At 45.2% G+C, this 24,730-nt stretch overlaps 1 protein-coding gene across 1 annotated transcript in view; it reads left to right on the forward strand.

Moving 5' to 3' along the window:
* TADA2A (transcriptional adaptor 2A) overlaps positions 1-24,730 on the forward strand; it is a 51,723-nt gene that overhangs the window by 12,007 nt on the left and 14,986 nt on the right. Inside the window, exons 9-10 of the mRNA XM_060259544.1 lie at positions 18,963-19,006; positions 21,168-21,278. Of these exons, the coding sequence (XP_060115527.1) occupies positions 18,963-19,006; positions 21,168-21,278 (155 nt within the window). The remainder of the gene's footprint in view (positions 1-18,962; positions 19,007-21,167; positions 21,279-24,730) is intronic.

The raw sequence follows: 24,730 nt of genomic DNA on the forward strand, positions 1-24,730 counted from the left end.
AAAGGTGGCCAAATTTGTTCACATGTCCATCTTCTTTATGTATTAACTGGTGGTTGGGTCTAATTTTTAATCAAAAAAGGTACACGGAACACTTTCCCAGCCTTACCACAAGGGTCCGTTCCTGAACTCATTTGGTTCTCAGACTGACTAAGATGCCAGAAATGAGCTGAACTGGTGGAAAAGCACCCAGAGGGTTGGGCTGAGGGGAAGTGAGATGGGGGAGCTGGGATTGCTGAGTTCTCACAGGTATTTCTCTGTTCATGTTAAAATCAGACCCCTTGCTTTGTATGTGTGTCTGTGTGTAGGGAAAACAGGTAAGTGAATGTGGTCCTCTCCATGTCAGCCATGGCCTCAACTGCTGAAACATCGAATTGGCAACACCTGTGAAGACCAAAGCCACAAGTGTCTGTGCATAACTGTGTAGTTTCTTCTGGGCACAAAGATGTTACTTTTGGCAGAGAGCCTGGTGTCCCAAACCTCTGGCTGCAGTTCTAAACACACTTATTAGGGAGTTATCCCCATTGGGTTTAATGGTACTTTTTTCTGAGTAAATGCTCTTCGAATCACGTGGTCTGTCTCCTCCCTCAATAAGGGACTTAATATTTTCTGTAGGAAAAATCTGGTTGCATTTAACAGTTCAGTTAATCTGGGGGAAGGGCAGACAGAGATTCCTGGATTAAAAATGTACACAGATTAATTCAGTCTTATTGAGTCAGTTATGAATGGAGCATTTTTTCCAAACCAGCACTATAACTATTCCCACAAGTTTGTTTAGACGTTGAAAATATCAGTCAGTTAGTCAATCAGTCAGTACTTTTATTGGAATAAATTAAAATCAAACAAAGCCAATATTAAAATATACAGAGTATAATTAAAAAAAAGAAAGAATCACCTCTCCAGAACTTTATATTCCCTGTTTCTTATAAGTTGGAAATGTAGTTTCTTGTGCTCACTGGGTTGGGAGAATTCAGATTGTAACTCTCTGATCCCTAGCATGCTATGGCAGAGCTTCAGTGTGAGATAAATAATTTGCTTTTCAGCATTGACCCTCAAGAGCTATGATGCTGTCACTCTGAGGCTACAGGAACAGAAAGCTAGTCTATCTTCAGCCCTCAAAACGGTACAAGGTAGGAAGGGATCACCCAGCTCCCCTTCACCATGAGATAAATTGGAGTTGGGGAAATGTCCCCCCCTCCAGTGTTCCCGCTAAACTGTGCTAGCGTGCACTGGCATCCAGATTTTTAGCCCTTAGAACTTTGGCTCTGTGCAGGACACCAACACACTCCAGAGTCAGACTGCTTTCCCGGTGGCCACTGGTTGGCTGAGTCAGCATCCACTCCTCTTGGTGTTGGTGTGATAGGAGGAGGGAAGAGTTGGAGGAAGCTGCGCCACTGCTGGGTTGCCATCCTGCTTGGAGTTCCTTCCTTTTAGCTGTTAAGACCATGCCTGCTCACCTCCCCTTCCCCCCCCTCAGTCCTTGTCTGCACAGTTGTTTGGGCGCCTGCTTTGCACTGCCTTCTGTCTCCCCCCCCCCCCCCCGTCACTTTCTCTCTCAGTCTCTTTCCCCCTCCCTCTTTCCTTTTCCTCCTTTTCGTCATGTTCCCCTTTTCCTGCCTGCCTGGAGAAGGCGCAGATGCAGAATGAGCAGCTCCTGGTTAGGAGGAGGTGGGAGGGGAGGATGAAGGGGTGATGGAGGGCATGACCTTAAGTCGCTGGAGGGAAGGGTTGACAACTTGGTAGGAGAGACTGACGGTGAAGGTGTGCCTTTTTGCGGCGTTGGACATGAGAGTGGGAAGGAGAGGATGGGGACTCTTGAAGGCCTGACAGCTTTCATGGGCTTCCTTTAAACTCAGGAGGAGCCTGAGTGGTGGTTAGGTCAGACCCCAGCTCCATCCAGTCCAGCATCATTGTTTTTGGGCACTGGACCACTAGCAGAGGAACCAAGGTCCAAACTCCCTTCTGTTGTAGTCTCTTAACAATTGGTGTCCAGGGGAACAGTGCCTCTGGATGAACATGGCCAAAAAACAACAACAAAACCAGGTGCCATCAGGAGGTCCATCAGTGGGGCCAGGACACTAGAAGCCCTCCCACTGTTCCCCCCCAAAGCACCCCAAGGTTATATGTGGCCATTCTTTCTGATAACTCTCTGTGAGCCTCATTCTTCATGAATTTATCCAGTCTTCTCTTTTAAAGACACCTATGCCAGTGGCTGCCACTGCATCTTGTGGCAGTAAGTTCCACAAGTCAATTGTGTGAGAACAAAGTCTGAGTCCAGTGGCACCTTTAAGACCAACAAAGTTTTATTCAAAATATGAGCTGTCATGTGCATGTGCACTGGTTGCTGGGTTTTTTGCCTGGATTGGCTGCCTTTCAAGATTATTGAGTACCCTTGGATTTTAGTGCTTGAGGAGAGGAAGGGAAAATTCTGTCTCTCCCCTTTTTGGTCACTCTTTGCATATTTGTATAAAAATTTGTTAAGTTTTTTCTTAGTGATCCTTTTTCCCTAAGCTGAAAAGTTTGACTGCTGTCATCACTTACTGCTTATCATCGTCATCATTACACCTCTTGCTTCCTGACATTGATTGTGTGTGTTGATAGCTATTTCTGTCTTCACAGATGTTGGGAGATAAAAGCTTTAAGCTGTGATAAAAGCATCCTTGTGTCCTTTAAAGATCAGACTTCATTTGAAACAGTAGTTATCACTGACACCTTATGTTAATTTCTAAAAAACTAATTTATGCAACAATCAAATGTAGGCTTGCTCAGTCTTAAGTCCAGGGTAGTATAAGCTTGAAAAACACTCTGCCCCCTCTCTTGGCCTGTTTGTAGCATAAAGAGCAATCATTTAGAATCAGTAAAAAGGTAAAGGTAGTCCCCTGTGCAAGCACCAGTCATTTTCGACTCTGGGGTGATGTTGCTTTCACAATGTTTTCATGGCAGACTTTTTACAGGGTGGTTTGCCATTGCCTTCCCCAGTCATCTACACTTTCCCCCCAGCAAGCTGGGGACTCATTTTACAGACCTTGGAAGGCTGAGTCAACCTGAGCCGGCTACCTCAAACCAGCTTCCGCTGGGATTGAACTCAGGTTGTGAGCAGAGGGCTCCGACTGCAGTACTGCAGCTTTACCACTCTGCGCAACGGGGCTCTATTTAGAATCAGTAGAAATGTTTTATTTTTATATCATATTAGTCCCCTGCTTAGGACCATTTTACCTTCAAAGTAGGCAGAGTGTTTTTAAAGCTTATCCACAGGTGTCGAACTCATGAACATATGAAGCTGCCTTATATTGAATCAAACCCTGGGTCCAAGACAAGTCAGTCTTGTCTACTCAGACTGGCAGCAGCTCTCAAGCTGAGGTTTTCCACGCCTGGACCCTTTTTAGTTGGAGATGCCAGGGATTGAACCTGGGACCTTCTGCTTACCAAGCAGATGCTCTACCACTGAGCCACCATCCCTCCCCTCATCTATTATGAGGGCCGGATCTGACATAAAAGAGACCTTGTCAGGCCAGGCCACATGTGTCATAAAACGTAATGCCAGGCAGCAGAGATATAAACTTTATAAAGGACACAGGCAAACACAAAGATTTTTAGAAATCTTAAAATAAAACGTGCTTAAAACATTAGCCCTCCTTGGTCTTAAAAGTGTTTTCGTTGTAGCTTTCCTGTGTGATCCAGGAAACTGGTCAAAGGAAGCTTTGGCTCTTTCCTTCCTTCCCCAGGGGACCAGGAGGGGGAGGAGTCTCAGCCAATAGAAGGAAGAGAGGCTTGGCTCAGTAGCTCTGCTGTGTGATTGAGAGAGCCTGGCAAAGAAAGCTATTTCTCCTCCCTTCCTCCCCAAGGGAGGAGCCTCAGCCCATGGAGAAAATGGAGGCTTTGTTCTGTAGCTCCTGTGCGATTGAGTAAGCCTGCAAAGCAACCTGTGATGCAGAAGAAAGCAAAAGAGAGAGAGAAGGAAGCAGACAACAGCCAGTTGCTCAGGGGCCTGATTTGCCCCCTGGGCTGCATGTTTCAAGTCAAGTCAAGTTAAGTTAGCCTTTATTAGCATAAAATATATAGATGTATATATCAGATCAAATTGGTTTAAAAAAAAAGAGATAAAATGGAGCGATTGCATACATCTACATCAGGAAAAGCATAAACAAACTATTTCTATGAGATCCTCTGGAGTGCCTTTAAAACAGAATGAAGAAACTTAGCCACTTTCTCAGTGACGCTGGATGAAGTATCGTTCAAAAGATTGTAGACCTTAAGTGCATCAGAACAATCAACCATACTAACTAAAAGAGGATGTAAATACTTGTGACGAAGATCTGTATACAAATTACAATAAAGAAGAATATGAGTAATTGACTCCACACATTTTTGCTTACAGAGACAGTATCTGACTGAATAGGCTGAATAGTATCTGACTGAATAGGGCATGGCGTTGCATTTGGCAAGGGAAGACGCTCTACGCTGCTGTGGCACCTTAAGATATGTGGCCATTTTCCCAGTACTAAGAGAGATCTCAAAACTCATTGGGGAACAAGTTTTCTTAGCCAGACTGTATAGGTTTTGACGCTCAATATCTAGCAACCTGTTTTTAATTTGTTGGACTGCGGTGGTGAAGGACAGCATGGACAATAGTTCTAGGGATAAACCCATTGTTTTTATTTTTCTCTCAATTTGTGCTGACCAATTTGACAAATTAAATTCAGAGAGCATTTGAGAGATATAGCTCCCCGGTTCAGAGTTGTAGTGCAAGCATAGCCAGAATTTGAAGGTCATGAGCCATGCACTAGGAACCATTAAAGACATGCCAGTTTCTAAGCAGATAACTGCATATGGGACACATTTTGGCATGCTCAGAATTTTACGCAAGAATTTGGATTGGACATGTTCAATAGCACCCTCATAAGATCCAATCCAGATTGGGATGCCATACAGAAGTTGTGAAATCACTTTGGCTTTGAATATTTTTATGGCAGCTGGCACAAACTGGTTACCTCTGCCATAAAAAAGCGAGCTATGGCAGATGCACTGATGTTAGCTATCTTCACTGCATACTTGCGATGGGTAGACCAAGTCACATTATATTGAAAATAAACACCTAAGTATATAAAATACTTGACTTGCTCTATCTCTTTACCATCTCTTTCCCTATGAAGAAAGGTTAAAACACTTGGGGCTCTTTAGCTTGGAGAAACGTCGACTGCGGGGTGACATGATAGAGGTTTACAAGGTTATGCATGGGATGGAGAAGGTAGAGAAAGAAGTACTTTTCTCCTTTTCTCACAATACAAGAACTTGTGGGCATTCAATGAAATTGCTGAGCAGTCGGGTTGGAACGGATAAAAGGAAGTACTTCTTCACCCAAAGGGTGATTAACATGTGGAATTCACTGCCACAGGAGGTGGTGGCGGCTACAGGCATAGCCAGCTTCATGAGGGGGTTAGATAAAAATATGGAGCAGAGGTCCATCAGTGGCTATTAGCCGCAGTGTGTATGTGTGTGTGTGTGTGTGTATGTATGTGTATATATATATATATATATATATATATATATATATATATATATATATATATATATATATATATATATATATATATTATTGGCCACTGTGATACAGAGTGTTGGACTGGATGGGCCGTTGGCCTGATCCAACATGGCTTCTCTTATGTTCTTACCATCAATAACCCATTTGTAAAGTCTCCACTTTTTTGAGAAAACTAAGATTTTGGTCTTCTCATAATTGAGCTGGAGCTTGTTACTAGTAAAATACAGAACACAACGGGGCAACAGACGTCTTAAGCTCACTCTAGAGCAGGACAACAGCACCGTATCGTCAGCATCAAGTAACAAGGGTACATGTAATGCACCGAGTTTTGGACATGGCAGTCAGGACCAGACAACTAAATAGCCAGGTCATTAAGGAAGAGATTGAATAAAAAGGGAGCCAAAATGCAACCCTGTTTGATACCCTTATCGGCAGCAATCTTCGATGTTAGGTTGCCTGCTAATGAGCATTTGATCTGGCAGGTGGTAGAAGTGTGTAATCTCTTAATAAGCATAAGGAGTCTTTTGTCCATGTTTAGTTTATCTAGCTTAATCCAGAGGAGGTCCCTGTCAACTGAATCAAATGTGCCTTTAAAATCTAAAATAATTTCTGGTTATCATGCACAGTGTACTTGTTGACTAGATGGGATAGGGTAATGCAGTGGTCTTCCCTTTGCAGAAGCCCAACCGTTCAGGGCCTAGAATTTTTTCCTGTAACATCCAGAGATTGAGCTTGACTAATAGATGTTTGGAATAAAGCTTGCCAATGAAGGAGAGTAGGCTAATTGGCCTGTAATTCGCAGGGTTAGTGTGATCACCCTTTTTGTATAGCGGGACCACTATTGCATTCAACCATGCCAAGGGAATTATGCCAGTTCAATCTACAGTTGTAAACAGAGATGCAAGGGGAGAAGCCCACCAGTATGGGTCTAATTTTAAGATTTCGGAGGAAATGGCATCCGGGCCAGGAGCCTTTCCTAATTTCAGTTGTGTAATTAATTCTTTTATTTCCTCTGGAGGGACAGGAGGCCAGTCAGATATATCGGCTAGAGGAAAATCAGATAGTTCAGCACAAGTTAGATCTTGATGGAACAGAATTGAGAAGTGCTGAAACCATAAGAGGAAATGGCAGACATAGATGTGTCATCGGCCCAGAATGCACCCGAGACTATGGCCCAGAATTTATTAGAATTTTTAAAAGTAGTAGCATGGTATAGCTTTTCCCATTGAGTTTTAATATAATTGTACCTCTTTTTTGTGATAAGGTGGTACAACTGAGTCTTAAGCACAAAGTATTGTGATGGCAAGGACAGGGACTTTGAATTGCGGTATTGACGCAGAAGAGTTTTTGTTTCTTTACATTCTCTGTTGAACCATCAGTGTATAGAATTTACTAGAATAGTTGCCCCTCTGCTTGCACTCAGTGATTCAGAGCTATAAAATGTTAAAGAATTGTAAGTTGATACAGATACATTAGGGTCAGAGGTACATATTAAAGAGGATCTGTATTCAAAGCGGCACCAGATCGGAAGAGCTGTTGGGTTTTCCAAACTGTGCGATCGCTCCATGGAATTCTGGGCAATAAGTCAGTCTTGTAAGGTTGCAAGGACAAGCTGCATGTTGGACACCCCTGGCTTATACCATCCTGAGCCCAAGAATGGGGTAATGTCAGAGGATGCATGTCTCACGGCAGACACGTCTCAAATCCAATTTCACCTCCTGCCTAATTATTGGCCTATTTGTTCTGTGGCTCTTGGAGGGCTCACTAAGCTGGTTAGGGGAATTTCTGTAAATTTACAAACCAACATTCTTCTGGATACTTGAGTAGCCCCTTCCCCCAATATGCAGAAACCTTTACTTTATCTGTTGCACTGCCCTATAGAGATGGGCATGAGATCATCACACTTGCTATTCTAAGAAGAGTGGTACCAGTAGTTCTCACATATTACCGGGAACCCTCTGGTTCCTTGGAAACTACCAGGGTTACTCAGTGAGACCAATTAAGGGCAGGCAGTCTTCCCTGAACAACAGCTTGCCTTCCGTTATTGATCCTCCTTGTAACATATAATTGCAGAGAACATTGCTTGCCTTCTTGGGCCCACGTGGAGCGATGAAATGCTCAAGTGGCCTAGCCAGCATTCTCTACAACATGCCCCAGAATCCATTGCCGCAGATGGGTGCTACGGCATATAAGTCAAAAGCTTTTAAAAAACTGGCATACATCTGCAGCAGGGAATCCCAACAGAGTTGTCTTCAGAGCCCCCCCCCCCTTGAACCCCACCCCAAAGGTGTAAAAACGTATCAGCATATCCTGTTATATGTCCTGACCTCCTTGCCCACAGCCAGGAAACAGGAGCTCCACAGAGCGTGTTTGTGGCAATCCATGCACAGACCAGCAGAACAAACATGCAGTCTAACAGTGCTGTTAGAGCGCTGTCTCCTGCTCTCCCAATTATTCCTGCCCACAGATCATTCATATCACGATCTTTGTCACAATCAACAACTTGACTCCCCTTCATTTCCCAGCATCCTGAAGATGAGTGGGCTAATTAACATTCTGTGTCTTTTGTTCAACCAATTATGTGCCACTCAAGAATGAATCAGCAACTCTTTAATTTGAAAAGCTCAGTGTTTTTCAAATGTGTTGTTTAACTTGGGGTGTGCCAACAACTAACTTCAATTTTACCTGTTTTTCCTATACATACATATATACACACACACACACACCTCCCAAGTCAGTATAGCCCATTTTGTAAAAACACTGCTGTGTTGTTTTCTCCCTCCTGTTACCACTCTCCCAACTAAATGCCCATTGCAAGAGAACAATTTGTGCCGACAGTGCTTTGGAGGGTAACAAGTTAAAATATCTCTAGGTTGGGTAGCAGGCACAAATAACATCTAACGGTTCTTCTGTTACACTGGTATCTGTGCAGGGTCTCCAGGGGTGGACTGGGAGGCAAAAACATCCCAGGGAAGGGCCCCCCCCCCCCAAGTGGGGAGAGGCAGAAAGAGCCAGCCACTCACTCTCTGCAGGGCAAGAGCAATGAGCTCATATCAACCTTGCACTAGATGGAGGCTCCTGCCAACCTCACTGAGGCAGGGTGATGCCCCATATAGGGTTGCCAACCTCCAGGTGGGGGCTGGAGATCTCCTGGGATTACGACTGAATTCCTGGTGATGGAGATCATGGCCACTTTGGAAGGTGGACTTTATGGCCCTGGTCCTTCCCTTCTCTAAACCCTGGCCTCCCCAGGCTTCACCCCACCAAGTCTCCAGGAATTTCCCAACCCAGAGCTGGCAACCCTCCGCCTCAGCCCTTTTCCCATGGATTTTTATGGCTACCCTTCCACTGAGGGTCTCCCTTGAGGATCCTGTAAGGTTTTGCCCAAGTTCAGTCACTAGGCTCCTGAGGTTGGTTCAGAAGAAGCCTTAATGATGAGGCTTGGAGCAAACATTAATGGCAGGCATAGCAAGATTGGGCCTTAAGACCCTTAGCATTTATAGGTTGCGACATAACAACTCGACTGCGGGGTGACATGATAGAGGTTTACAAGATAATGCATGGGATGGAGAAAGTAGAGAAAGAAGTACTTTTCTCCCTTTCTCACAATACAAGAACTCGTGGGCATTCGATGAAATTGCTGAGCAGACAGGTTAAGACGGATAAAAGGAAGTACTTCTTCACCCAAAGGGTGATTAACATGTGGAATTCACTGCCACAGGAGGTGGTGGCAGCCACAAGTATAGCCACCTTCAAGAGGGGTTTAGATAAAAATATGGAGCACAGGTCCATCAGTGGCTATTAGCCACAGTGTATGTGTGTATATAAAATTTTTTGCCACTGTGTGACACAGAGTGTTGGACTTGATGGGCCGGTGGCCTGATCCAACATGGCTTCTCTTATGTTCTAACTCTCCTTTTCCCACACCTGCCAAAAGTATTTTCAAATAATATAAAGTCCCTTCTCAGGCTCCAGTGTTACCTCCCATCAAGGTCACATTCCACAAGCTCTTCCTTTTTCCATTGGTGCCTATCAGCGTTACCCAGGGAGACTAGATTAGAGTCCTCCACTTCCACCTGCAGATCTGGAACATCCCACAGCACATACAATAGTAAATATCTAAAAGAATCAATTGGTGTTAGTATTCATGGATACAATCAATGGGGTTGAGTACATCATATATATGCGAAGGCAACAACCTGATACTAATGGATTATTAATGAGCAAGGATAATCATGTGGGTTAGTACATCATATAAATGTAAAGGCAACAGCATGATACTAATGGATCATTAATGAGCAAGGATAATCATACCAGCAAAACAAACAGCAGTGCCATCCCAAGCTATAACTGTCAGGGACTTGTTTCTGACAGATCCATTATATCAGCCTGTAAGAAAGCAGCATGGGAACTGGGGGTCGAGGGTATTGATCAGGGCCATGACACTGGGGGAGTTACTGCTTCCTCACTTACACACCACTTCCCCAGTTGAAAGCCCACTTGTTAAAAGCTCCAGTAAGAGGGGGGAAAGGCAGGTACCCTCTCTTTTTCTGCAACCTAATGGCTCAGTTGCTGGCATGGGAAACAGCATGCAGCGAAAGATGTAACTGCCAACAGGGCTGGCTTGCCCACTAGGCAAATTAGGCATTTGCTGAGGGGGCACCGAATTGGACTCCCCCCCCCCCTTCCTGGTGCCCTAGGTAAATGCCTAATTTTCTCCCCTCCCCCCCCATGCTGCTGCCTGCCCCCTCCCTTCCCTAGTGCAATGTGGTGCCACGCTCGACCCCCCCCCCCCATACACCAAGAAGAGCACCGCTAGGATCAGTGCTCCCTGCTTTGAAGCAGCTGGGCATCTGAGCGTTCTCTTAATACAGCGCTGGAGGGGGCTTCTCCCGCTTCCTTCCGGTTCTGGAAGCCTCCTCCAGCACTGTCTTAAGAGAATGCTCAGATGCCTGGGCATTGAAGCTGGTAGAGCTAATCCCAGTGGTGCCCCTCTGAGTGTGTGTGTGTGGGGGGGACATGGTGCCGTGTTGCAGTGTGCGCCCTAGGGCCAGTACTGACTGCCAATCCAGCCTCCAGGAGGCTCTTACCAACCAATCATCGCTCCGCAGCGAACCAGCCATTTGGGAGGGTGGGGAGAGCAGACGAGTGAAGCCAACAATTCACTGCTAGGTGGTGGTGATAGAAAGTGACCTATGGTGACTCCATAGAATGTTCAAGGCGAGAGATGTCCAGAGGTGGTTTGTCATCACTTGCCTCTGCTTCAGAGCCCTTGGACTTCCCTGGTGGTCTCCCACCCACGCCCTAGGCAGGGCTGACCCTGCTTAGCTTCCAAGATTGGGCTATCCAGGCCAGTGCAAGCTGCCAGATTGGGCTGGGTGAAAAGACTGAGTTATGAAATCAGGGACCTATCAAGGTATTCCTCGCACCAAGGAGGGTATTAGAAGGGCTTTTCTTTGGCAAAGTCATAAGTCCATTCTAATAAGCGTCAGGCCCTTGGCAAGATGCTGTGGCTGAAAGCCAGGCTTGAAGACAACAATGTCAGAATTCTGAAGTGAAACCACATGTCTTCTCAACCTGTGTTAGAGAGTTCTGAGCCCAGCACTGGTGAACCACTAAGCTCTTCCCCTGTCTGAGTGGATCAAACTAAAGCACCTTCAGGCATTAGCCATGTCTCAGCCCACTGAGCACAATACACCAAACTCAAGGAACCCTCGGACGCATGCAAAATAATCTGTCCCCTTATCACATTGCTCCTTTCCCCCCTACAAATACAGCACCTTAATAAAACAGAAAGAAGTATGGAAATTATGCTGGCATTTGAGCCCTGACCCCACTCCCATCTTCTTCAGTGGCTGCTTTGTAAGGCTAAACTACCTCTCAGGATAGTTTATGATAGTGTACAGGGGATACATTGAAAGGTGTGTATAGAGCAGGGGTAGCCAAACTTGCTTAACATAAGAGCCACATAAAATAAACATCAGATGTTTGGGAGTCACAAGACATGAAAATCAGATGTTTGAGAGCTGCGAGACAGGAAGCAAGCAAACAGATGGGGAGGGAGGAAGGAGAGAAAGAAAGCAACTGGCTTGGCTTGGATTTAAATGCATTCTCCAATGGGCAGTGGGGGCTTTGAGAGCCACACGATATGTGTGAAAGAGCCACATGTGGCTCCCGAGCCAGTTTGGCCATTCCTGGAATAGAGGAACAGAGGGTGTGGTGTGGTAGGGAGTTGAGTGGAGTAGTGTGACTGCAGTTGTTAGCAGGGACAGCGTCAGTATACTCTGAGGTGGGGCAGCCGCTGGGGCCCTTCAGATTTGGGAGGGCCCACTGTCACTGAGCCCCTCCCCCATGGAAGAAGATATTGGATTTATATCCCACCCTATACTTAGAGTCTCAGAGCAGTCACAATCTCCTTTACCTCCTTTACCAGACACCCTGTGAGGTGGGTGGGGCTGAGAGAGCTCTCACAGCAGGGTGTCTGTTGTGGGGGGAGAGGATAAAGGAGATTGTAAGCCGCTCTGAGTCTCTGATTCAGAGAGAACGGCGGGGTATAAATCTGCAATTCTTCCTCTTAATAGTAGGCAGGAAAGTTTGTAAGTTAAAAGTTAAAAAAGAATCAGGGTTTACCCTTTCTTCTAGTCATCTGAACACCCCTACACTATAAATCTTCGTCGTGGTCTCTGTGCAGTCCCACACATGTGTTTTCCGCCTGGAAACGAACACGACCTCGGAGAATTCAAAGCTAGCCTAGGCGTTTTATTTTGGCGCACATTCCCTCTTGATCTGGGGAGCAGGCATCCACTGCGCATGCCTGGAACGAGGGAAAGGCACTCCACCCACCCAGTTTCTTCTTAACCGCCGCTCTGAATAGACCTACCTCATTGTGACCACCTCTACATTCTTCGACTGGTATCATTAATCTTCATTATTCGTGCTATTGTTACTCCCTTTAAAAAAAAAAGGGAGAGACTTTATCTTCTGCTTTACTACAACCCCTCCCTTCCCCCTCCCCCCCCCCGGCATATGGAAGAGAAGGACAGCAAAACAACTTTTTAAAAGTGCATTCGCTCTACCGACGGACATTCTTTATGCTTATTTTGTTTGGGGGAGGCCGACAGAGTCTACACTTGTGTTCACTGCAGTCAATTTGGAAAACAGGCCAAAAAGAATGGAGCTCCTTGACTCAAAAGCCACCTTTTGGAATCTTCTCTGTGGCCTGTGATGTCCCACGATTCTGGGTCTCATACTTCGCCACCTTCCCTAACTACACAAAGGGACGTGGTTCGATCAACAGCTTCCGTGTCATTGGTTCCCAGCAAGCATAAGTCCGAAAAGCACTCCAAGAAAAAACACCGACCGGAATCATCTTCCAAACATCAATTGGATTCGACAGCATTGAAATGCAAACTGAAGACCGACCATAAATCTTCGGATTCGAGACCCCCCGACCATACCATGGCATCGACTTCCGCATCGACCTTGCACTTGGCGATGGCGGTGGCCGCAGCTGTGGTATTATCAGCGCCTAATGTTCCAGCAGAACTCTCGGCTCCCACTGATGTCATAACGAAGTCATCCGCATCCAATCGCGATCTTCTGTCCACGAATCACTTCCAGACGAGATCCTTTCTGCTGAATCTCTCGACCTACCTCTTCGACCTCGAGGACAACGATCTAATCTCCTTGGACTCCATTCCGAGAAGTGTTGGCGCCCTGCACTTTTAAGGACTCGGCTGTCTCTCTGCTATATCAAGAGTCTTCAACCCATGCTCATGATCGACGTAGTTCACCATCTCCGCTGCACTGATCACCAATGTACAGAGATTTTTCTACACAAGCCTAAGCTGACCCATGGTCTCCAAGCCGATGCACGTATTGCTATTTTTATAGCCCATCGCAATCTGGATCACCTTCGCTGCCACGTCGGTACCAGCAGCACTATAGGATTTCTTGATTGCCTTCCTACAAGCTCCATTGACCTGGGTACCGTGAGGAAACCTTTCAACCTCGGAACAGTGAGGAAATTTACCAGCCTCGGTACTGTGAAGAAACCTACCAGCCTTGGTACCGTGAGGAAATCTACTACCCCCGATACCATGAGGGTTTATCTCCACATCAACACAGGCATTACAGCCAGGATTCAAAACTGCAATCACTGGTGGCTTCAACTTCTGCTGCCCAGTCCTCTCCATCTAAACAACAGATAGAACAACCTGGCCAACCTACCCATCCAGAAAAGGCTATATCAATATCGACCAAACCTTCACATGACCGTCCAACCACACCTATGAACGCATCTGAAGATTCTGACTCTGAACACTCCGACTCTTCTCGATCTGCAGGAACCGCACCTGTATCGCCCATTTCTGGCATTACTAAACTGGCAGATCTTTCACCATCAGAGGGCTCCAAGGCCTATTTAGATCTGCTAACCAACATGGCTAACACTCTAAATAACAAGCTCACTACTGCTTTGCCTAGAGTATCGGATGTGGTCCATGACCTAGTCCACGCTGACTTACCTGATGGATCTTTCCTCCCAATGCTTCCTGTTCACCTTGAGGGCCTCAAAGAGGCTTGAGATAAGCCTGCATCGGTTCCTCCTGCATCTAAACGGGTTGAATCATTATATAAAATCCATGCACCGAATTCTAAATTCTTGTTCAATCATCCGGCACTCAACTCCATGATTGTCCACTCTTCATTGAAGTCCAAACAGACACGACATCTGGTTCCACCTGAGAAAGAAGGGAAAAAACTTGACACCCTAGAAAGAAAGATTTATTCCCTCACTACTGCTACCTCACTTCACAGCTATCTACGCTGGTTCCTTCTCTACCTGATTCTGCACAGAAGCAAGCATTGCAACTCCTACAAGAAATTTCCCAGGTTAGCAAACAACAGATTAACACAGTCCGTCATGCTGTGGCTTGCTCGTCCAGGACCATGGCCACATCCATCGCCTTGCATCGCCATTCCTGGCTTCGATCCTCCTCACTGCAACCAAACATTAAATTTAAGATTGAGGACCTGCCCTTTGATGGTCAGGGTCTCTTCAGTGCAACAACCAACGACATCCTGACTACTGTCGATGATAGCAGAAAAAGGGCTAGGAGATTGGGAGTCAGTCAACAACAAGCTCAACACAATCGGCAGAGAGTTTGGAAACTGTCCTACTATTAACATCCCTGCTCACCGAAACAGGCCAACTACTGGAAGCTCAAAGCTCCACCAACCAAATAATCTTTCCATCAACAGCCTTGTGCACAGGCCACAAAGAAGACGACTTCAAAGCAGTCCCTTTGACTTCCTAGCACTATCTACACCCCCACCACAACATCCGCCCAATACTACAAGACTGCTTCCGTTTTACCCCATATGGGAATCCATAACTTCAGACTCCTGGGTCCCGGCGATAATCTGCAGAGGTTACACCATAGAGTTCAATTCTCCCCTGAAGCTCCATCATTTCGTACGTACCCCTCCATTTCTTCCACTTCAATCAGGGATCTGCGCCTTGCTCAACAAGGCAGCCATAGAACCAGTTCCACCACAGTTCCATCGCACACGGTTCTATTCCCGATATTTCCTGGTACCAAAGAGAGATGGAGGACAACATCTGATACTGGACCTCCGCAAACTCAATCACCATGTACAGTACAAAAAATTCCGCATGATTACCCTACAGTCTATCCTTCTGTTGATCCCAAAAAATGCTTGGATGGCAGTGATAGACCTTCAAGACGCCTACTTCCATCTCACCATCAACCATCATCACAGAAAATTCCTGAGGTTTGCCGTCGGGGACCAACACTACCAGTTTTGCTCCCTCCCCTTTGGTCTCTCTACTGCACCAAGAGTTTTCACAAAGTGCATGGCGGTGGTGGGGGCAACACTTTGCCAACAAAAAATTTCCATATATCCTTACATAGACGACTGGCTCATTGTGGCACAATCCAGAGAGCAACTCCAACAAGACATCTCTACCACTCTGCTTCTCCTGTCCTCATTGGGCCTTCAGGTCAACTTGACAAAGTCCAATCTGATTCCAACGCAGGACATTCAGTTCATAGGCGCACGCCTATCCACGAAATCCCACAAGGCTTACTTTCCTGTAGACAGAGCCCGCCGCATTCAGTCTCTGGCCTCTACCATCATATCACACCCTACCCAAACAGCATTCATTTTTCAGCGCATGCTGGGACTTATGGCTGCTACGACCTCTGTCCTTTGCGTTGCGAGACTCCACATGAGACCTCTGCAACTCTGGTTTGTGCGGACTTTCCGCCCACATCGACAATACCAAATGACTGTACTCACCGTTCCACACCACACTCTCACATTCCTCGAGTGGTGGAAAATAGAACATTATTTTCTAGTGGGAACGCCGTTCATATGGACACCTCCGTCGGCCATTGTCACGACCGATGCTTCGAGGTGAGGTTAGGGAGCCCACTTCGGAACTCTGACGGTGCAAGGGCAGTGGACAGACTACAAGAAGTCTCTACATATCAACTGTCTAGAACTCTTGGCGGTCCACAGAGCACTCAAGTCGTTTCTACCATCCGTTCACGTTCTGCATGTCCAGGTCACCTTAGACAATGTGGCCACTATATTTTATGTCAACTGACGGAGGCACTGCTTCTGTCCTCCTTTGCAGACGGGTCTTATCCCTCTGGCATTGGAGCATTGCTCACAACATATTTCTGGCAGCTGTACATCTGCCGGGAATCCAAAATGTTCAAGCGGACGTGCTAAGCCGGCACCTTGTGAACGATCACGAATGGACCCTCAACCGCACCTAACTTCAGATAGTCTTCAGGACCTTTGGGGTTCTGGCCATAGACGTCTTTGCCTCTCCGGCCAACGCACAATACCCACGCTTTTACACTCAAGGCCCTCCGTCCCCACAGTCCGCGGGAGATGCTTTTCTTCACTCATGGTCGGGACCACTCCACTACTTATTCCCTCCGATTCCAATGATAACCAGAACTCTTCAGAAAATCCAACTGGATTGGACAAACTGTATCCTCATCTCTCCCTGGTGGCCCTGTCAGCCCTGGTTCACTGTTCTCCTACTTCTGTCACACAATGTGTTCCATCATTTCCCTCCAGTTTGAGACTTAATCTCTCAACAAGAAGAGAAAGTCCTGCACCATGACCTAGCTCGTCTGCGACTGACTGCCTGGAAAATGAATTTCTAGATTTCCCCACCAAAGTCCAACGAGTCCTCCTCAATGCCAGAAAGCCATCCACTAGGAAATCCTACTCACAAAAGTGGAAGCGCTTCTCAGCATACGCTTCTCAACACAACTTCCTCCCTGAGTCTGTAACCCAAATTCTGTCGTACACCTTGTTTCTATCAGACTCTGGTCTCAGCTACTCTTCCCTGAAGGTTCATTTGGCTACTATTTCAGCTCTTCATCCACACATTGAATGACACACTGTCTTCTCTCATTCCACGACAAAAGTCTTCCTAAAGGGCATTCTGCATCTTCACCCTCCAATTTGTCAACTTCAACTGACGTGGAGCCTCTCTCTTGTCCTAAGCCAGTTGATGAAACCTCCCTTTGAACCGATGGCATCCATCCCACTGCATCTCTTGTCATGGAAGACGGCGTTACTGGTGGCACTTACATCCGGTAGGAGAGCCAGTGACATTTGTGCCTTCCGGACAGACCCCCCATACACTGTCTTTCACCCTGACACAGTGGTGCTACGCCCGGACCCTACTTTCTTCCCAAAGGTGGTTTCACCTTACCACCTAGGGAAATTTACTGCACTTACTTCTTTCTTTCAGAACCCCAGTGATGCCAGACAAAAAACTCTACAGAATCTCGATGTACATAGGGCCCTTGCATTCTACACTGATAGGACATGTCCCTTCTGGAAAGTCTCTAGACTTTTTGTAGCCTATGGGACACATAAGCAGGGCTACAAGATCTCAACTCAGAGATTTTCGAAGTGGGTTGTGTCTGCAATTGCCTTATGTTACCAGCTGGCTAAACAACCCTGAACATTTGTAAGCTCATTCCACGTGAGCCGTTTCCACATCATCAGCCTTCTGCAGAGGCATACCAATGGAGGACATCTGTGCCACTGTGGTCTGGTCTTCTCCATCTACGTTTGTCACGCACTACACCCTAGACGTTCGTGCACGGCGTGACGTATCCTTCAGGCAGGCTGTACTTCGCTCCATTTTTTACTGACACCTTCAGCGCCATGCCCTGTAAGTACAATACTTCATGTTATTTATATGCATGTTTAACAGGTGTTCTTTCATCCCTGAACCAGCACCCACCAACCGTGCACTCCAGCTTATCAGTCACCCAGGTGTGGGACTGCACAGAGACCACAATGAAGATAAACAGGTTGCTTACCTGTTACTGATGATCTTCAAGTGGTCATCTGTGCAGTCACACCCGCCCGCCCAGCCTTCCCCTGCTCCCCAGATTGAGAGGGAATGTGCACCAAAATAAAACGCCTAGGCTAGCTTTGAATTCTCCCAGGTCAGGTTTGTTTCCAGGCGGAAAACTCATGTGTGTGACTGCACAGATGACCACTCGAAGATCATCAGTTACAGGTAAGCAACCTGTTTTTTTCTAAGGTCATACTCTACGAGGTCTCTAGAAAAGCTAGAGTACCACTTTCATAATGCAGCAGCACTGAGCAAAATGAAATGCAGTTTTATGGGGTTCTGTTTCTGCCAAAGCAGGGACTCACCTAGGACTGCCAAGAGTGATTCCTAGAGCTACTGTTTGTGATTTCTGGTTAGTTCTAGGAATCACCAGGAACTCCATGGTAAGAACTTCTTGTAAGTGGATGAGGCTGTGGGGTTTTGTTTGTTTTTTTAATTTTCCTCCTGGGATGCTCCCTGCCGGTTTGACAGTCACTGCTTGGTAACCCCAGACTCCCCTAGGTACACCCCCAGGTGATCATGCAAATGCTAACTACAAACTTCTCCTTGATTATAACTGTTGGAGCACAGTGGCACCTTTAAGACCAACAAAGTTGTATTCAAAAAGTGTGCTAAAATCACCATCAGACCAAAGCTCACATTCTGAATAAAACTTGGTTGGTCTTAAAGGTGCCACTGGACTCCAACTTTGTTCTATAGTTTCAGACCAACACGGCTGCCCACCTGGATCTTGATTATAATTGTCAAGCCACATTTTTAATAGGTTTTATGGAGGTCTATACCTTTAATGGTACCAGTTTTTATGAACTTGGGAGGTATAACAGTGTCACATAGAGGAAAACCCTTCCAGAAGGCAAGCTTTATATAGACACTTAGGCAGCCTTTTGGGAAAAAGATATAAGGATGAGATTCTGCTATGTTTTTATATGGCTTTTCCACCATGGATAATTGTTTACAGCAAAAAATGTCCTTAATTCAGGCTGTTCCTTTTCATTATTACAGGATTATAAGAGACCACGGACTCATCAATCTCAGAAAGTTTCAGAGTGAGTACTACAGTAGTCAGTCTTAATTGCTGTGCCGTCAAATTAGTCTTTCAAAGGTGTTGCTTGGTTCATAACTCGAATACCTCCATTCCATTTGTTGCTTGCGGAATTATCTGAGGGGCTAACCAAAGAGACATTGAAATCAGATCAATGCTTGTTGTTGTATTTCAGCTGGCATAAGCATGCATATTCACATACTGTAGCTATCCATGTCTCTTTCTGCCTTGGTAGGATTGCCATTTCAACAGCCACTTGGACTTGCGGCCTTTTTCCCTATCAGGCCTGGGATTCTGCTCACTAGAAAAGTTCTTAGATGGTAATATTCCATGGTTGTCTTAGTGACTAGTGCTTCTGAGGCCCTGGGCAAATATCCAGGATGGAGCCCCTTAATCACTGTGCTTTCTGACTGGGACACAAGCAAGGAGCGACCCTCAAGAGGGCTGCCAAAGAGACAGATACAAAAAACAGGAGAGAGGTCACTTCAATTTGAGAAGGAAAACAACCAAATGGTTATAGCAACCAAATAATGAAATAATATTAACAATTGACAAATTAATATTGACAAGGTACAAAATACAATGTAATCACAATGATTTTTCAACACGGAGTCCCAATGTGCAGGGGGTCGACTTGAAACATCCTGCTTCAATCACTCTTCAAGCATAGGGTGCTCCATTGATAATAACATGCAAAAGCCTTCCAGTACAAAGTAAATTAACAATAATACTTCCACAGCGTTCCGTGACTGCAAATAATACTGCTATATTAAGAGGGGCACAAAAGTGTCTCCAAATGAACTTCAAAGATGGCATTACGCTCACAAAGGACTCACTCAAGGCCTTGTATTTTGTATCTTGTTAATATTAATTTGTTATTGGGTCACTATAACCATTTGGTTGTTTTCCTTCTCAAAGAGACAGATACCTGCAGCCACCGCCAGACAAGCTGCCCGAGCCCTGGATGAGTGGGTGCACACAGTGGTAGGAGCCTACTCTCCTTGTTCTCTCTTCTCCTGAGAGGTGATATGATTTGGGGAGGGATGGTGGCTCAATGGTAGAGCATCTGCTTGGTAAGCAGAAGGTCCCAGGTTCAATCCCCAGCATGTCCAACTAAAAAGGGTCTAGGTAAATAGGGGTGAAAAACCTCTGCTTGAGACCCTGAAGAACCGCTGCCAGTCTGAGTAGACAATACTGACTTTGATGGACCCAGGGTCTGATTCAGTAGAAGGCAGCTTCATATGATCACCATCTTCAAGTACTTGAAGGGCTGTCATCTAGAGGATGGTGTGGAATTGTTTTCTGTGGCCCCAGAAGGTAGGGCCAGAACTAATGGGTTGAAATTAAATCAAAAGAGTTTCTGGCTCAACATTAGGAAGAACTTCCTGACGGTTAGAGCGATTCCTCAGTGGAACAGGCTTCCTCGGGAGGTGGTGGGCTCTCCTTCCTTGGAGGTTTTTAAAGAGAGGCAAGATGGCCGTCTGACAGCAATGCAGATCCTGTGAATTTAGGGGGAGTTGTTTGTGAGTTTCCTGCATTGTGCAGGGGGTTGAACTAGATGACCCTGGAGGTCCGTTCCAACTCTATGATTCTTCCATCTAGAGGACAGTGCCAAGGGGGGGGGGGGGCGGTGTCAGGCCCTGTCCATCCTGGGCAGCAGCCCTGAATGCCCTATGCTTAAGACTGCCCCTGGTAATACATAGACTCATACAACATTATCACAATTTGTGTTACATTGACATTGTAGAGACTGTAGTGCTGCAGATGTTTAAGATGTGTTGAGGTAGGGAAGCAACAGATAGAGACATAAACATGCAAACAGCTAATTGCATGGGGTAAATTTCCATGACTAGGTTTGAATTTTGCTGCCACTTGTGCCTAAACCACATACAAACCCTGTTACCTGCCACTCCCACAGTGGTTAGTTTTGTAGTAACAGAGAAGCAGCTCGGGAGAACCTGTGTGAGATGAATGGTCAACAATTAGGAAGGAAATCTGAGCTAACTGCACAGACCTCACTTTGTCTTGTCACATGATTCAGCGTCTCACCTGGCAGGAAACAGTATCTGAAGTCAGCACATGAGTGTCTCTGTCATCTTGGCACTTAACCTTTCTGTCTTCCTTGTAAAGAAAGTGTCTTTTTGGTGTCTGCATCTCTGTTGCAGTTCTAGAAAGAAGATACCCAAAGGAGGTTCAAGATCTTTATGAAACCATGAGACGTTTTGCAAGAATACTAGGACCAATGGAGCACGACAAATTCATTGAAAGCAATGCATGTAAGCATCTTCATTTTTCTTTTCTCTATCAACAGCAAAAAACATGGTGGGCTGTGTAAAGATTGGACATGGCTTCTATTAAATACTGGGTTCGATGCATTTGGAGTTCACACAGAACTGGCTTTATTGGTAACTACATACTAAGACAGCATGCCGGAGCCGCGCCTCCACTTATATGCATGCAAAAAGGGCCACCCCCCAACTTCCCATACCAAATTACAGCAGTCAAGTTTTGCACGCTGACCGCTCAATGGTTACTTTTAAGAGTCCAGATCTCAGACTGAAATATCACATTGCTAGTGTTCCTGTGGTTGCCCACGAAAGTTTCCCACCATGCATAAAGTCTACATGTAAACTGTGTCAAGGTCCTCCAAATATCACACACACAAAATATCCTGGCACCTAAAATAATTGCATAATTTCTGCTCTCCAGTAATATCTATAAAGTCAGCATTTGGTAGTGAAAGAATATGTAAGCTTTGTAATTGCCCCAAGCTCTTAAACAGAAGAAGTGTATTCATGTGTGGATAGAAGGGTGTGTACATGTATGGATGTATGTACATGATGTTTGACTGTCTTTCCATAACATCATACACAGAATTGTTCTCTTAATTACTTCAAAGGATAGTCTGTTTACAAAGCTTTTAGCATTTCAGATATCAAATGCATTGGATATGTAGCAGTTTTAGCTAGAAAAAGAAAAAACAAGGTAAAAATATGCTGGTTAGGGGCATGAAGTTTGCTACTAGCTTTTAAATTTTTAACTTGGGATACATCTCTTTAAAGTCAGAAGCAGTATTGGTAGAAATGCTCACGTAGGGGGTGAACCTGTTCTTGTGTATGTTGAAGGGAAGGGGGGAAACAAGCAAAGCCTTTGGTTTTTCCCAGTACATTTCTTCATAGTTCACAAGCCTGCCTATTTCTAGTTCAACAGAATTTCTTTTGCTTGCCCCGACTGGCCTTATTAGAAAGACAATGAATATTTGTGTTTTTCCATTTTGGAAAGTGAAAACCATATCTTCACAGTTGTTGTAAGCAGCTGCACCTGATTAAAACAACACACTTCCAGAGAATTGAGGGCCTCCCTCCCCATCTGCTGCCCAATGCAGCAACATCATGAGTAAGATATTGTGGAATTCATCCAAATTTGGAGTGCTGTGTACAATTCTGGTCACCACATCTCAAAAAATATATTATAGCTTTGGAAAAAGTCCAGAAAAGGGCAACTAGAATCATTAAAGGGTTGGAACACTTGCCCTATGACGAAAGGTTAAAACGCTTGGGGCTCTTTAGCTTGAGAAACATCAACTGATGGGTGACATGATAGAGGTTGACAAGATTCTGCGTGGGATAGAGAAGGTAGAGAAAGAAGTCCTCTTCTCCCTTTCTCACAATACAAGAACTCATGGCCACTCAATGAAATTGCTGAGTAATCGGGTTAGAATGGATAAAAGGAAGTACTTCCTCACCCAAAGGGTGATTAACACGTAGAATTCACTGCCACAGGAGGTGGTGGCAGCTACAGGCATAGCCAACTTCAAGAGGGGATTGGATAAACATCTGGAGCAGAGGTCCATCAGTGGCTATTAGCCACAGCGTATTGTTGGAACTCTTTGTCTGGAGCTAGTGATGCTCTGTATTTCTGGTGCTTGGGAGGGGAAACAGTGGAAGGGCTTCTAGTGTCCTGGCCCCACTGATGGACCTCCTGATGGCACCTGGTTTTTTGGCCACTGTGTGAGACAGAGTGGGCCATTGGCCTGATCCAGCATGGCTTCTCTTATGTTCAAATGCAAAGCATCTTGACAACATGGAAGCAACTTATGCAGCTCATCTTTGCTTTGAATAGAGGACGTAAGCACTAGGACATGCACCGTTGTCATGAGGGATCTGTGATCAGAATCCCTTGCACTGCCTTATGTTCTTGACCTTCCCCCCCTCCCCACTGACTAGCTCCCCGTTGCACATGTTTTGAAGACTGAGGAAGCAGCCCTAAAGAGGGCATCTTTACCTTTTCCTTCCATTTCTTTCCCTTTCCCTAGATTTTACAGCTATAAGCTATTCATCCACAGTTTCTCACAAAAAAAGGAAGTGAGAATGAAAGTCAGTTCTCTCTTGACACTATAAAGAGGAAAACTGCTACATCTCTTTCACTCAGTTCGCCAGTCTCCTTGATAGCAGATAGCGCAGCATCCACGTCTCAGAAAGTGTCATCAGTTGTTTTATCCAAAGAGTAAAATATTTGTTTCATGCGGAATTGTTTTGGGGACATACTAAACAAATATGAGCAATGAGGGCATTTGCAGGAATTGTATTATATCTTCCTTGCATTTTGGCTGAGTCTAAGGCATTACTCCTGGCCAAAAGAAAAGCTCAACTGAACTTAAGAATTTCTAAGCAGCGAAAATAGTCTGGCAAGGAAAAACTACAACTAAAGGGTATCTGGAAGAAGACTAGAGTGCTAAGGACCAGCCTTTATTTAAGGTCTTGCTTTGAAGCTTTTTCCAGTTTACCTTCTTAGTGCTGTTTTTTGCTCTATTGGGAGGGAAAGTCTTTTACCTAAATTCCTACTCTAGATGGACCCAGAGGTATTTAAAATTAACAACTGAAACAAAAGAGGAGCTATTGATGTCTCAGAAAGAGGAAACCGAAATGTAATGACAGATCAGTAAATAATAGTAGGTTTGGAAGCCCCAGATCTAATCTCTAGGTGGTGGAGAAGATAACATCGCAGAATAACCAACAGATTTCTAAAGATTTGACAGGAAGAAAATCAAAACGTTCTTTATGACCACTATACCAAACTAGAACAGCATATATACAGCATATAATTGCTGTATAAACGATCATAAGCGTTATAAAAAAATTGCCCTCCTTTGCAATAAAATAATTTTTAAAAGAAAATAAAGGAGGAATTTAACTTCTGCATTGACATATGCAAATCCCAAGAGGGATTTTGTGTAAACATAACCCTGAGGTACTTGAAATTTCTTACTATCTCAATTGAGTTTCCACGCAAGGATAAAGAATATGTCCTTTTTTGTTCAGATTTAGAGAAAATTAGTACTTTTATTTAATCAAAGTTTATTTCTAAACAGTTTTTTTTTTGCAGAAATCATAAAGCTCGTTTAATACTTTCACTAAACCTGAGAGAGAACAGGCTAATAAAACTAGATTGCCTGTGTATGCTAAATAAGATGCAGGCTGACCACTTAGCTGAAGAGAACAGGATCTACAGTCTTCAACAAGAGCCTTGTGCTCACAAGATCAACACCTACTGGTTAATTAGGCCCAAAGGACATCAGTCTAGCCTCCACCAGGACCAGGGCTTTCTCGGCCCTAGCTCCAGCCTGGTGGATCAGTTTCCACTGGAGATCAGGGCCCTGCAAGACCCTTTATCAGTTCAGGGCCTGTAAAACAGAGCTGTTCCCCCAGGCCTTCAGGTGAAGAAAGCT

This window comes from Heteronotia binoei, chromosome 18, assembly GCF_032191835.1.
Source record: "Heteronotia binoei isolate CCM8104 ecotype False Entrance Well chromosome 18, APGP_CSIRO_Hbin_v1, whole genome shotgun sequence".
Classification (NCBI taxonomy): domain Eukaryota; kingdom Metazoa; phylum Chordata; class Lepidosauria; order Squamata; family Gekkonidae; genus Heteronotia; species Heteronotia binoei.